A 14,961-nucleotide genomic window follows, 5' to 3' on the forward strand; every position below is an offset into this window, starting at 1 on the left:
CTACGCTTCATTGGGGACTTATCCGATCCTCTGTCTTCCTGACACTTCCCTACGCTTTATTGAGGACTTATCCGATCCTCTGTATTCCCGACACTTCCATACGCTTTATTGGTGACTTATCGGATCCTCTGTCTTCCCGACACTTCCATACGCTTTATTGGGGACTTATCCGATCCTCTGTCTTCCCGACACTTAATTACGCTTTATTGGGGACTTATCCGATCCTCTGTCTTCCCGACGCTTCCCTACGCTTTATTGAGGACTTATCCGATCCTCTGTATTCCCGACACTTCTCTACGCTTTATTGGGGACTTATCCGATTCTCTGTCTTCCCGACACTTCCATATGCTTTATTGGTGACTTATCCCATCCTCTGTCTTCCCGACACTTCCCTACGCTTTATTGGGGACTTATCCGATCCTCTGTCTTCCCGACACTTCCATACGCTTTATTGGGGACTTATCCGATCCTCTGTCTTCCCGACACTTCCCTACGCTTTATTGGAGACTTATCCGATCCTCTGTCTTCCCGACACTTCCCTACGCTTTATTGGTGACTAATCCGATCCTCTGTCTTCCCGACACTTCCCTATGCTTTATTGGTGACTAATCCGATCCTCTGTCTTCCCGACACTTCCCTACGCTTCATTGGTGACTAATCCGATCCTCTGTCTTCCCGACACTTCCCTACGCTTTATTGGGGACTTATCCGATCCTCTGTCTTCCCGACACTTCCCAACGCTTTATTGGTGACTTATCCGATCCTCTGTCTTCCTGACACTTCCCTACGCTTTATTGGTGACTTATCCGATCCTCTGTCTTCCCGACACTTCCCTACGCTTTATTGGTGACTTATCCGATCCTCTGTCTTCCTGACACTTCCCTACGCTTTATTGAGGACTTATCCGATCCTCTGTATTCCCGACACTTCCATACGCTTTATTGGTGACTTATCGGATCCTCTGTCTTCCCGACACTTCCATACGCTTTATTGGGGACTTATCCGATCCTCTGTCTTCCAGACACTTAATTACGCTTTATTGGGGACTTATCCGATCCTCTGTCTTCCCGACGCTTCCCTACGCTTTATTGAGGACTTATCCAATCCTCTGTCTTCCCGACACTTCCCTACGCTTTATTGGGGACTTGTCCTATCCTCTGTCTTCCGGACACTTCCTAGGTTTTATTGGGGACTTATCCTATCCTCTGTCTTCCCGACACTTCCCTACGCTTTATTGGGGACTTATCCAATCCTCTGTCTTCCCGACACTTCCCTACGCTTTATTCTTGACTTATCTTATCCTCTGTCTTCCCAACACTTCCCTACGCTTTATTGATGACTTATCCGATCCTCTGTCTTCCCGACACTTCTCTACGCTTTATTGGGGACTTATCCGATCTTCTGTCTTCCCGACACTTCCCTACGCTTTATTGGGGACTTATCCAATCCTCTATATTCCCGACACTTCTCTACGCTTTATTGGGGACTTATCCGATCCTCTGTATTCCCGACACTTCCCTACGCTTTATTGGTGACTTATCCGATCCTCTGTCTTCCCGACACTTCCCTACGCTTTATTGGGGACTTATCCGATTCTCTGTCTTCCCGACACTTCCATATGCTTTATTGGGGACTTAACCGATCCTCTGTCTTCCCGACACTTCCCTACGCTTTATTGATGACTTATGGGATCCTGTCTTCCCGATACTTTCATACGCTTTATTGGGGACTTATCCAATCCTCTGCCTTCCCGACACTTCCCTACGCCTTATTGGGGACTTATCCGATCCTCTGCCTTCCCGACACTTCCCAAACGCTTTATTGGTGACTTATCCGATCCTCTGTCTTCCCGACACTTCCCTACGCTTTATTGGTGACTTATGGGATCCTGTCTACCCGATACTTTCATACGCTTTATTGGGGACTTATCCAATCCTCTGCCTTCCCGACACTTCCCAACGCTTTATTGGGAACTTATCCGATCCTCTGCCTTCCCGACACTTCCCAAACGCTTTATTGGTGACTTATCCGATCTTCTGCCTTCCCGACACTTCCCAAACGCTTTATTGGCGACTTATCCGATCCTTTGTCTTCCCGACACTTCTCTACGCTTTATTGGTGACTTATCCGATCCTCTGCCTTCCCAACACTTCTCTACGCTTTATTGGTGACTTATCCAATCCTTTGTCTTCCTGACACTTCCCTACGCTTTATTGGTGACTTATCCAATCCTCTGTCTTCCCGACACTTCCCAATGCTTTATTGGCAACTTATCCGATCCTTTGTCTTCCCGACACTTCCATACGCTTTATTGGTGACTTATCCGATCCTGTCTTCCCGACACTTCCCTACGCTTTATTGGTGACTTATCTGATCCTCTGCCTTCCCAACACTTCTCTACGCTTTACTGGTGACTTATCCGATCCTCTGCCTTCCCGACACTTCTCTATGCTTTATTGGGGACTTATCTGATCCTCTGCCTTCCCGACACTTCCCAACGCTTTATTGGTGACTTATCGGATCCTCTGCCTTCCCGACACTTCTCTACGCTTTATTGGGGACTTATCTGATCCTCTGCTTTCCCAACACTTCTCTACGCTTTATTGGTGACGTATCGGATCCTCTGTCTTCCCGACACTTCCCTACGCTTTATTCTTGACTTATCCGATCCTCTGTCTTCCTAACACTTCCCTACGCTTTATTGATGACTTATCCGATCCTCTGTCTTCCCGACACTTCCCTACACTTTATTGGGGACTTATCCGATCCTCTGTCTTCCCGACACTTCCCTACGCTTTATTGGGGACTTATCCGATCCTCTGTCTTCCCGAGACTTCCCTACGCTTTATTGGGGACTTATCCGATCCTCTGTATTCCCGACACTTCCCTACGCTTTATTGGTGACTTATCCGATCCTCTGCCTTCCCGACACTTCCCTATGCTTTATTGGGGACTTATCCGATCCTCTGTCTTCCCGACACTTCCCTACGCTTTATTGGGGACTTATCCGATCCTCTGTCTTCCGGACACTTCCCGAGGTTTTATTGGGGACTTATCCTATCCTCTGTCTTCCTAACACTTCCCTACGCTTTATTGGTGACTTATCCGATCCTGTTATCCCGACACTTTCCAACGCTTTATTGGGGACTTATCCGATCCTCTGTCTTCCCAACACTTCCCTACGCTTTATTGGGGACTTATCCGATCCTCTGTCTTCCCGACACTTCCATACGCTTTATTGGTGACTTATCCGATCCTCTGTCTTCCTGACACTTCCCTACGCTTTATTGGGGACTTATCCAATCTTCTGTCTTCCCGACACATCCCTACGCTTTATTCTTGACTTATCCGATCCTCTGCCTTCCCGACACTTCCCTACACTTTATTGGGGACTTATCCGATCCTCTGCCTTCCCGACACTTCTCTACGCTTTATTGGTGACTTATCCGATCCTCTGTCTTCCCGACACTTCCCTACGCTTTATTGGAGACTTATCCGATCCTCTGCCTTCCCGACACTTCCCTACGCTTTATTGGGGACTTATCCGATCCTCTGTCTTCCCGACACTTCTCTACGCTTTATTGGTGACTTATCCGATCCTCTGTCTTCCCGACACTTCCCTACGCTTTATTGGAGACTTATCCGATCCTCTGTATTCCCGACACTTCCCTACGCATTTTTGGAGACTTATCCGATCCTCTGTCTTCCCGACACTTCCCTACGCTTTATTGGGGACTTGTCCTATCCTCTGTCTTCCGGACACTTCCTAGGTTTTATTGGGGACTTATCCTATCCTCTGTCTTCCTGACACTTCCTTACGCTTTATTGGGGACTTATCCAATCCTCTGTCTTCCCGACACTTCCCTACGCTTTATTGGGGACTTATCCAATCCTCTGTCTTCCCGACACTTCCCTACGCATTATTCTTGACTTATCTTATCCTCTGTCTTCCCGACACTTCTCTACGCTTTATTGGGGACTTATCCGATCTTCTGTCTTCCCGACACTTCCCTACACTTTATTGGGGACTTATCCAATCCTCTATATTCCCGACACTTCCCTACGCTTTATTGGGGACTTATCCGATCCTCTGTATTCCCGACACTTCCCTACGCTTTATTGGTGACTTATCCGATCCTCTGTCTTCCCGACACTTCCCTACGCTTTATTGGGGACTTATCCGATTCTCTGTCTTCCCGACACTTCCATATGCTTTATTGGGGACTTAACCGATCCTCTGTCTTCCCGACACTTCCCTACGCTTTATTGATGACTTATGGGATCCTGTCTTCCCGATACTTTCATACGCTTTATTGGGGACTTATCCAATCCTCTGCCTTCCCGACACTTCCCTACGCTTTATTGGGGACTTATCCGATCCTCTGCCTTCCCGACACTTCCCAAACGCTTTATTGGTGACTTATCCGATCCTCTGCATTCCCGACACTTCCCAAACGCTTTATTGGCGACTTATCCGATCCTTTGTCTTCCCGACACTTCTCTACGCTTTATTGGTGACTTATCCGATCCTCTGCCTTCCCGACACTTCTCTACGCTTTATTGGTGACTTATCCAATCCTCTGTCTTCCCGACACTTCCCAATGCTTTATTGGCAACTTATCCGATCCTCTGTCTTCCCGACACTTCCATACGCTTTATTGGTGACTTATCCGATCCTGTCTTCCCGACACTTCCCTACGCTTTATTGGTGACTTATCTGATCCTCTGCCTTCCCAACACTTCTCTACGCTTTACTGGTGACTTATCCGATCCTCTGCCTTCCCGACACTTCTCTACGCTTTATTGGGGACTTATCTGATCCTCTGCCTTCCCGACACTTCCCAACGCTTTATTGGTGACTTATCGGATCCTCTGTCTTCCCGACACTTCCCTACGCTTTATTGGTGACTTATCCGATCCTCTGCCTTCCCGACACTTCTCTACGCTTTATTGGGGACTTATCTGATCCTCTGCCTTCCCGACACTTCTCTACGCTTTATTGGTGACGTATCGGATCCTCTGTCTTCCCGACACTTCCCTACGCTTTATTCTTGACTTATCCGATCCTCTGTCTTCCCGACACTTCTCTACACTTTATTGGTGACTTATCCGATCCTCTGTCTTCCTAACACTTCCCTACGCTTTATTGATGACTTATCCGATCCTCTGTCTTCCCGACACTTCCCTACACTTTATTGGGGACTTATCCGATCCTCTGTCTTCCCGAGACTTCCCTACGCTTTATTGGGGACTTATCCGATCCTCTGTATTCCTGACACTTCCCTACGCTTTATTGGTGACTTATCCGATCCTCTGCCTTCCCGACACTTCCCTATGCTTTATTGGGGACTTATCCGATCCTCTGTCTTCCCGACACTTCCCTACGCTTTATTGGTGACTTATCCGATCCTGTTATCCCGACACTTCCCAACGCTTTATTGGGGACTTATCCGATCCTCTGTCTTCCCAACACTTCCCTACGCTTTATTGGGGACTTATCCGATCCTCTGTCTTCCCGACACTTCCCTATGCTTTATTGGGGACTTATCCGATCCTCTGTCTTCCTAACACTTCCCTACGCTTTATTGGTGACTTATCCGATCCTGTTATCCCGACACTTCCCAACGCTTTATTGGGGACTTATCCGATCCTCTGTCTTCCCAACACTTCCCTACGCTTTATTGGGGACTTATCCGATCCTCTGTCTTCCCGACACTTCCATACGCTTTATTGGTGACTTATCCGATCCTCTGTCTTCCTGACACTTCCCTACGCTTTATTGGGGACTTATCCAATCTTCTGTCTTCCCGACACATCCCTACGCTTTATTCTTGACTTATCCGATCCTCTGCCTTCCCGACACTTCCCTACACTTTATTGGGGACTTATCCGATCCTCTGCCTTCCCGACACTTCTCTACGCTTTATTGGTGACTTATCCGATCCTCTGTCTTCCCGACTCTTCCCTACGCTTTATTGGAGACTTATCCGATCCTCTGCCTTCCCGACACTTCCCTACGCTTTATTGGGGACTTATCCGATCCTCTGTCTTCCCGACACTTCTCTACGCTTTATTGGTGACTTATCCGATCCTCTGTATTCCCGACACTTCCCTACGCATTTTTGGAGACTTATCCGATCCTCTGTCTTCCCGACACTTCCCTACGCTTTATTGGGGACTTGTCCTATCCTCTGTCTTCCTGACACTTCCCTACGCTTTATTGGGGACTTATCCAATCCTCTGTCTTCCCGACACTTCCCTACGCTTTATTCTTGACTTATCTTATCCTCTGTCTTCCCAACACTTCCCTACGCTTTATTGATGACTTATCCGATCCTCTGTCTTCCCGACACTTCCCTACGCTTTATTGGGGACTTATCCGATCCTCTGCCTTCCCGACACTTCCCTACACTTTATTGGGGACTTATCCGATCCTCTGTCTTCCCGACACTTCCCTACGCTTTATTCTTGACTTATCTGATCCTCTGTCTTCCCGACACTTCCATATGCTTTATTGGGGACTTATCCGATCCTCTGTCTTCCCGACACTTCCCTACGCTTTATTGGTGACTTATCCGATCCTCTGTATTCCGGACACTTCTCTACGCTTTATTGGTGACTTATCCGATCCTCTGTCTTCCCGACACTTCCCTACGCTTTATTGGGGACTTATCCGATCCTCTGTCTTCCCGACACTTCCATACGCTTTATTGGGGACTTATCCGATCCTCTGTCTTCCCGACACTTCCCTACGCTTTATTGGTGACTTATGGCATCCTGTCTTCCGGATACTTTCATACGCTTTATTGGGGACTTATCCGATCCTCTGCCTTCCCGACACTTCCCAACGCTTTATTGGGGACTTATCCGATCCTCTGTCTTCCTGACACTTCCCTACGCTTTATTGGGGACTTATCCGATCCTCTGCCTTCCCGACACTTCCCAACGCTTTATTGGTGACTTATCCGATCCTCTGTCTTCCCGACACTTCCCTACGCTTTATTGGGGACTTATCCGATCCTCTGTCTTCCCGACACTTCCATACGCTTTATTGGGGACTTATCCGATCCTCTGTCTTCCCGACACTTCCCTACGCTTTATTGGTGACTTATGGCATCCTGTCTTCCGGATACTTTCATACGCTTTATTGGGGACTTATCCGATCCTCTGCCTTCCCGACACTTCCCAACGCTTTATTGGGGACTTATCCGATCCTCTGTCTTCCTGACACTTCCCTACGCTTTATTCTTGACTTATCTGATCCTCTGTCTTCCCGACACTTCCATATGCTTTATTGGGGACTTATCCGATCCTCTATCTTCCCGACACTTCTCTACGCTTTATTGGTGACTTATCCGATCCTCTGCCTTCCCGACACTTCCGTACACTTTATTGGGGACTTATCCGATCCTCTGTCTTCCCGACACTTCCCTACGCTTTATTCTTGACTTATCCGATCCTCTGTCTTCCCGACACTTCCCAATGCTTTATTGGTGAGTTATCCGATCCTCTGTCTTCCCGACACTTCCCTACGCTTTATTGGTGGACTGCTTCTCGGTGTCCTCACATCCAGTGCAGGTTTATGGGCTCTGCATTGGACTTGATGATGTCAGAAGACCTGTGACTGCCACAGCAACAGGAAATGAGGCAGTTGGAGCTGGTCGTGCAGGACAGGGGGAGCCTGCAGGATTTGAGTGTCAGGTAAGTAAATGTGCTGTTTTTGTTGCCCAGGACCAGGGGACCTCCAAACTTTGTAAACAAAGGGCAAGTTTAATGTGCTTCAATCTTTCGGGGGCCCAGACTGTGACCAGGGTGAGTAGAAAATGCCCCAGTGTCATTGGAAGCAAACAATGCTTCATCAGTGGGAGGAATAGTGCCTCATCATTGGTGTCAGTGGTGGGAATAGTGCCTCATCATTGGTGTCAGTGGTGGGAATAATGTCCCATCATTGGTGTCAGTGGTGGGAATAATGTCCCATCATTGGTGTCAGTGGTGGGAATAATGTCCCATCATTGGTGTCAGTGGTGGGATTTATGCCCATCATTGGGTATCAGTGGGAAGAATAGTGCCCCAGCATTGGTGTCAGTGGGAAGAATAGTGCCCCAGCATTTGTGTCAGTGAGAGGAGTGATATCCAATCATTGGTGTCAGTGGGAAGAACAGTGACCCACCATTGGTGTCAGAAAAAGGAAAACTGCCTCATCATTGGTGTCAGTAGGAGAAATAGTGTCACATTGTCGGTGTAAGTGGGAGGAATAACGCCCCCTTATTTGTGTCAGTGGAAGGAATATTGCCTCATAATTGGCGTCAGTGGAAGGAAAAGTTCTGCATTATTGGTGTTAGTGGGAGGAATAGTGCCACATCACTGGTGTCAATAGGCGGAAGAGTGTCCCATTATTGGTGTCAGTGGCAGGAAATATGCCCCACTGTTGGTGTCAGTCTGAGGAATATTGCTTCGTATCAAGGGGAGGAATAGTGCCCCATCATTGGTGTCAGTGGGAGGAATAGTGCCCCATTATTGGTGTCAGTGGAAGGAATAGTTCTGCATTATTGGCGTCAGTGCGAGGAATAGTGCCCCATCATTGGTGTCAGCAAGAGGAATAGAGAGGAAGAGTGTCTCATTATTGGTGTCAGTGGAAAGACTAGTGTCCCATTATTGGTGTCAGTGGCAGGTAATATGCCCCACTGTTGGTCTCAGTCTAAGGAATGTTGCTTCGTATCAACGGGAGGAATAGTGCCCCAAGGGCAGGAAAATGGCCAGCAAAGGGCCACATTTGGCCCCCGGACTGCAGTTTGAAGACCAGTGCCTCGACCTAAATAAGCAATTAACCCATGCAGGGCAGGGAAGCCTCACTACAAGGGAGGACGTTTACTTTCCCTGGCGTTTTAATACTTTGCAGCTTTAATACTGCTCAGGGGTAAAAAGTAAAAAAAAACAGTTCTAAAACCAATGTGGTGTCACTCACGGTATTGCTGGTGAATCTCATCTATCTCCTCCTCACTTTGCTCCTTTTTGAAAGTCATAGCCTGTTTGTGAGAAACAAAAAAGGAAACGTGTGAATGAGTGCTCAGGGGAAACATGTCACATCAGTTGGCTAAAGGAGCTCTCTGGTCCCAGCAAACATTCTCATTTTATACCTTCAGCATTGCGATAACAATACAAACAATAGTTCTTTTTGACAAACCGATAAATGCTAATTCGAAAAATCTCCTTTTATGTTGTGCCTGTCTTCTGGCCATCTCTTTCCACAACTTCCTGGATTCCCAGCATGCTTTGCAGTTTCTCCTCCATTTCTAAGGACTACATATCCCATGGTACCTTGCTGCCTGCAAGCAGTGATTCCTCTACTGACCCCACCTCCTGAAACTCCTCCCCTCAGCTCCTCTGTAGTTCAGAATGCAGGCTCTAGGAAATGTGTGACACAGCAGTACCTTACTCACAGGGCATAGTGACTACGGGTCACAGAATTCAAGGAAGCACATGTGGTAGCGCCTCCTAAAGTTAATCCTGTCAACAGAACAATTTTTTCCCACTTCCTGTAACAGAGTGACAACATTGTTCTTTTTGCAGTGTTGTCACCCTGTGGACAGGGTAGTGTCTCAGATGGACATGTAGTTTTTAAAGGACTTTAATTTGACAAATTAAAGCTCTAGGTTTGTTTTTTTTTTTAAATCAGCTTCCATCAATGAAAAGTGCTCTATGAATGGAGGAGAAGGACCTTTCATTCATCTGCTTGTCCTCCATTCACAGAGCACAATTCATTAACCTCTTTGCGCCGGCCACGCGCAAATGTGCGGCCTCCCGGTGTCTGGGCCTAGACGCTGAGCGACCGCAAATTTGTGTGCAACTAAGAAAAACATATGTGCTGAGAGCACACGCCCTGCACGCTCCCAGAACACATGTCCAGTACTCACGGAAAGGTCCCGATCTTCTCTTTCGATCGGGACCTTTCCCGATCATGTGACCGCCGTGACGGCGAATCACGGCGGTCACATGACCCTAAAACCCCGCCCCGCCTCCTGAAACCCTTAAGGGGCCAGGAATCGCCTGCGCCAAGGGTTTAATGGAAGCTTTAGCATGGCTTCGATGAATGGAGGAGGGGTGTATAAAGGAAAGGGAGGAGAGAAAAAATTAAAAAAAAAAAAAAAAATTGTTGCAGGGAGTTTAGTTCCATTTTAAGCAGTTACCCCGACAGACAGAGAACCTGCGTGACCTCAGAACATTGCACCTGCACTTGTGATCACTTTAAAGTGGTTGTAGACCCTCACACACACAGTGAAGGAAATGCGTATTTGCTCCCCTGCTGATGTTGAATGTTCGCCCCTCACACAGAAATGATCGGTCTAAGAATCGAATGTTCGGTGTATTGTAACACTGAGAGACAGAATACAACAACAAATTCAGCAGAAATGCGTCTAACAAATGATGACTGATCTGCATGTTCATGAGGGAAAGAAGGATTTGATCTCCTTCACAACACATGACTTAGTACTTGGTGGCAAATCCCTTGTTGGCAATCTCAGACGTTTCCTGGAGTTGGCCCCCAGGTTTGCACACATCTCAGGAGGGATTTTGGCCCACTCCTCTTGGCAGATCATCTCCAAGTCATTAAGGTTTGGTGGCTGACGTTTGGCAACTTGAACTTTCAGCTCCCTCCACAGATTTTCAATCGGATGAAGGTCTGGAGACTGGCTAGGCCACTCCAGGACCTTAATGTGCTTCTTCTTGAGCCGCTCCTTTGTTGCCTTGGCCGTGTGTTTTGGGTCATTGTCATGCTGGAACACCCATCCACGACCCATTTTCAATGCCCTGGCTGAGGGAAGAAGGTTCTCGCCCAAGATTTGAGGGTACATTGCCTCACCCATTGTCCCTTTGATGCGGTGCAGTTGTTCTGTCCCCTTAGATGAAAACCCCCCAAAGCAGAATGTTTCCACCACCATGTTTGATAGTTGGTATGGTGTTCTTGGGGTCATAGGCAGCATTCCTCCTCCTCCAAATACGGTGAGTTGAGTTGATGCCAAAGAGCTGGATTCTGGTCTCATCTGACCACAACACTTCCCACCAGTCCTCCTCTGCATCATTCAGATGTTCAGTGACAGACTTCAGACGGGCCTGGACATGTGCTTTCTTGAGCAGAGGGACCTTGCGGGCACTGCAGGATTTCAGTCCTTGTCGGCGTAGTGTGTTACCAGTTGTTTTCTTGGTGACTGTGGTCCCAGCTGCCTGGAGATCATTGACAAGATCCTCACGTGTAGTTCTGGGATGATTCCTCACTGTTCTCATGATCATTGACACTCCACGAGGTGAGATCTTGCATGGTGCACCAGACCTAGGGAGACTGACACTTGTTTTGTGTTTCTTCCATTTGTGAATGATTGCACCGACTGTTGTCACCTTCTCACCAAGCTGCTTGGCCATAGTTTGGTAGCCCAGTCCAGACTTGTGTAGGTCTACCATCTTGTCCCTGACATCCTTGGACAGCTCTTTGGTCTTTGTCATGGTGGAGAGTTTGGAATCTGATGGTTTGATTGCTCCTGTGGACAGGTGTCTTTTATACAGGTAACACAATGAGATTAGCAGCACTCCCTTTAATCACATACAGTTACTAGTCTGCCATATTTTTATTACAATGGGTTTAGTGATTAGACTTCCACCCCTGGACTGGACACATTGGGGTTGATTTACTATCACTGGAGAATGCAAAATCTGGTGCAGCCTTGCATAGAAACCAATCAGCGTTCAGTTTTCTTGTCAAAGCTTAATTGAACAAGCTGAAATTAGAAGCAGATTGGCTACCATGCGCAGCTGCACCAGATTTTGCACGCTCCAATTTTAGTAAATCAACCCCACTTTGTCCTAATAGGTAGCCCATAATAGCTCCCACCAATCAGCTGATGAAAAGGGTAATGTTCAAAGTGTTTCCATAGATAATTAAAATGAATCCATTAATGCGATCTCTAGTTAACACTGCTCACGGCAAATGAGCGAAGCATCGGGAGGTTCGGTGTTCCTCATTAAATGTCAATGCATTCATGACATGTTGAAAAAACAACTGTCAGTATAACTGGTGTCACCTGTCACAAAAAAAGCCTCAAACACATGTTAATTGGCACGCTGTGTAAAGGTCATGTCATTGGTACGGGGGATGGCATGCAGGCGACGGTCCTGCGCACACATGCTCTCTGCGGGGGTTCATGGGTGATAGCCAGGTGGGCAGGTGCAGAAATAAATGCATTTTAAGTGGATTTATGATGCTAACAAGAACTACAGCACTGAAGAGCGACAGAGAGCAAGGACGATCACTTTATAATGACAGTACAGAGAGAGAGCGCTGCGGATTATTAACAGCACAACATACAATGTGATTCTTGCTGTTACAACTGTCATGTAACGTAACTCCTTCTTCCTAAGTGTTTATTTTAAAAGCTTTATTTGTTTCCCTGGTGCTGCTGAGAGATGGAAATTGACTTCTCTGACAGGCAATTCTAAAGAAAATATGAAGAGAAATAAATATTGGAATTTACAGGGCGGCAAAGTGGTGGTTAGCTCTGTGGCTTAGTATCACTGCTGTATTAAGATGGTAGTAAACTCTTTTTTTTCTACCAACAGGTAAGTCTATAATAAATAAGGTGTGTAGTAGGGCACGTCGGTGGACGATGCGGTGGAAGTATGGCAGCTGATGATGCATGGCGTGTAGTGGGGCGCGTCGGTGGACGATGCGGTGGAAGTATGGCAGCTGATGATGCATGGCGTGTAGTGGGGCGCGTCGGTGGAGGATGCGGTGGAAGTATGGCAGCTGATGATGCATGGCGTGTAGTGGGGCGCGTCGGTGGAGGATGCGGTGGAAGTATGGCAGCTGATGATGCATGGCGTGTAGTGGGGCGCGTCGGTGGAGGATGCGGTGGAAGTATGGCAGCTGATGCATGGCGTGTAGTGGGGCGCGTCGGTGGAGGATGCGGTGGAAGTATGGCAGCTGATGATGCATGGCGTGTAGTGGGGCGCGTCGGTGGAGGATGCAGTGGAAGTATGGCAGCTGATGATGCATGGCGTGTAGTGGGGCGCGTCGGTGGAGGATGCGGTGGAAGTATGGCAGCTGATGATGCATGGCGTGTAGTGGGGCGCGTCGGTGGAGGATGCGGTGGAAGTATGGCAGCTGATGGTGGATGGTGTGTAGGGAAAGCGGTACTGAGCAGCACTTCTAAAGAGTGGAGACAAACTCTGTGCAGAAGAAAGTCAAACAGGAAGGCGCTTCTAAGTGCAGTATTCCAGGTCAACTTTAACCCTTTGGCGCCGGCGCCTCCCGGCCCTTTAAGGGTTTCAGAAGCCGGGAGGCGGGGCGGGGTTTTAAGGTCATGTGACCGTCGTCATATGATCAGAAAAGATCCCGATCTAAAACCTTTCCGTGAGTACCAGACATGTGCTGGGAGTGCACGCTCTCAGCACATATGTTTTTCTTAATTGAACGCAAATGTGTGGCCACTCAGCGTCAAGGCACAGATGCCAGGAGGCCGCACATTTGAGTGCGGCCGGCGCGAAAAAAGGTTAATAAAAAGCGGTTAAAAACACTTACAATGTAGTAGTACAAACAGGCTCTAATATAAACAGTCAGTAGCACGGCTCTGTCCTCTGAGTGATGGAGTCGCTATGCCAGCCAGAAGCTGCAAGGGGAGCTTGAGGAGAGGTGTTAAAGATGGGCGCCGCTCTGTTCAGACCACTGGAGCACATGGTGGAACGCACGCTGTCCACGGACTGTAAGTAACGTGAGCGTGGAGGGGTGACACGTTTCGAAGCATGAGCAGAGCTCCTTCTTCAAGACCCTCCGAAACGCGTCACCACTCCCTGCTCACGTCACTTCCGGTCCGTGGACAGGGTGCACTCCAAGCTCCCCCACTAGTGAGGCTGCACTGATGGCCACTAGTGAGGCTGCACTGATAACCACTAGTGAGGCTGCACTGATAACCACTAGTGAGGCTGAACTGATGGCCACTAGTGAGGCTGAACTGATGGCCACTAGTGAGGCTGCACTGATAACCACTAGTGAGGCTGCACTGATAACCACTAGTGAGGCTGCACTGATAACCACTAGTGAGGCTGAACTGATGGCCACTAGTGAGGCTGAACTGATGGCCACTAGTGAGGCTGCACTGATAACCACTAGTGAGGCTGCACTGATAACCACTAGTGAGGCTGAACTGATGGCCACTAGTGAGGCTGAACTGATGGCCACTAGTGAGGCTGCACTGATAACCACTAGTGAGGCTGCACTGATAACCACTAGTGAGGCTGAACTGATGGCCACTAGTGAGGCTGAACTGATGGCCACTAGTGAGGCTGCACTGATAACCACTAGTGAGGCTGCACTGATAACCACTAGTGAGGCTGCACTGATGGCCACTAGTGAGGCTGCACTGATGGCCACTAGTGAGGCTGCACTGATGGCCACTAGTGAGGCTGCACTGATGGCCACTAGTGAGGCTGCACTGATGGGGCAGCATTGATGGGCACTGATAGCCTGCATTTATAAGCTGCACTGATGGGCACTACTGGGGTTGTACTGATAACCAGTGTAAACAAAGCACTGTCAGGATTGCCAGTTATCGGCTTTCCTTTCCTCCCACAGCGCTGAGGAAAGGAAAAGCAAATAACCACCAATCTCTTTACTTGTGATCAGCTGTGATTGGACACAGCGGATCACATGGTAACTGGCTGCTGTGATTGGCCCTTTACCAAGATTTGTGATCATCTGTGTCCAAAGGACACAGTGATCACAGATCGCGCCGCAGGGGGCATGAGTGAGACGCGTCCCGGGAGGAAGTCTATAGACACCCTCCCAGAACAAGACAACATTACCTATTTTTCAACTCCGGTCACATGATCCCCTGTGTCACCCAGCAGCAGCTACAAGGGACAGGAGAACGTTCTCTACAATGGATGGGCCATGGTGAGGACATTGCCGGGCCG

General features: G+C 48.3%; 1 protein-coding gene across 1 annotated transcript in view; it reads right to left on the reverse strand.

Moving 5' to 3' along the window:
* RAD18 (RAD18 E3 ubiquitin protein ligase) overlaps window positions 1–14,961 on the reverse strand; it is a gene marked incomplete at its 3' end in the record, with an annotated part of 168,761 nt that overhangs the window by 45,817 nt on the left and 107,983 nt on the right. The window contains exon 5 of the mRNA XM_089666961.1: window positions 8,966–9,026. Coding sequence (XP_089523087.1) covers window positions 8,966–9,026 — 61 coding nt within the window. The remainder of the gene's footprint in view (window positions 1–8,965; window positions 9,027–14,961) is intronic.

This window comes from Staurois parvus, unplaced genomic scaffold, assembly GCF_062004578.1.
Source record: "Staurois parvus isolate SC_StPar_1 unplaced genomic scaffold, SC_StPar_1.0 ptg002940l, whole genome shotgun sequence".
Taxonomy (NCBI): Eukaryota; Metazoa; Chordata; class Amphibia; order Anura; family Ranidae; genus Staurois; species Staurois parvus.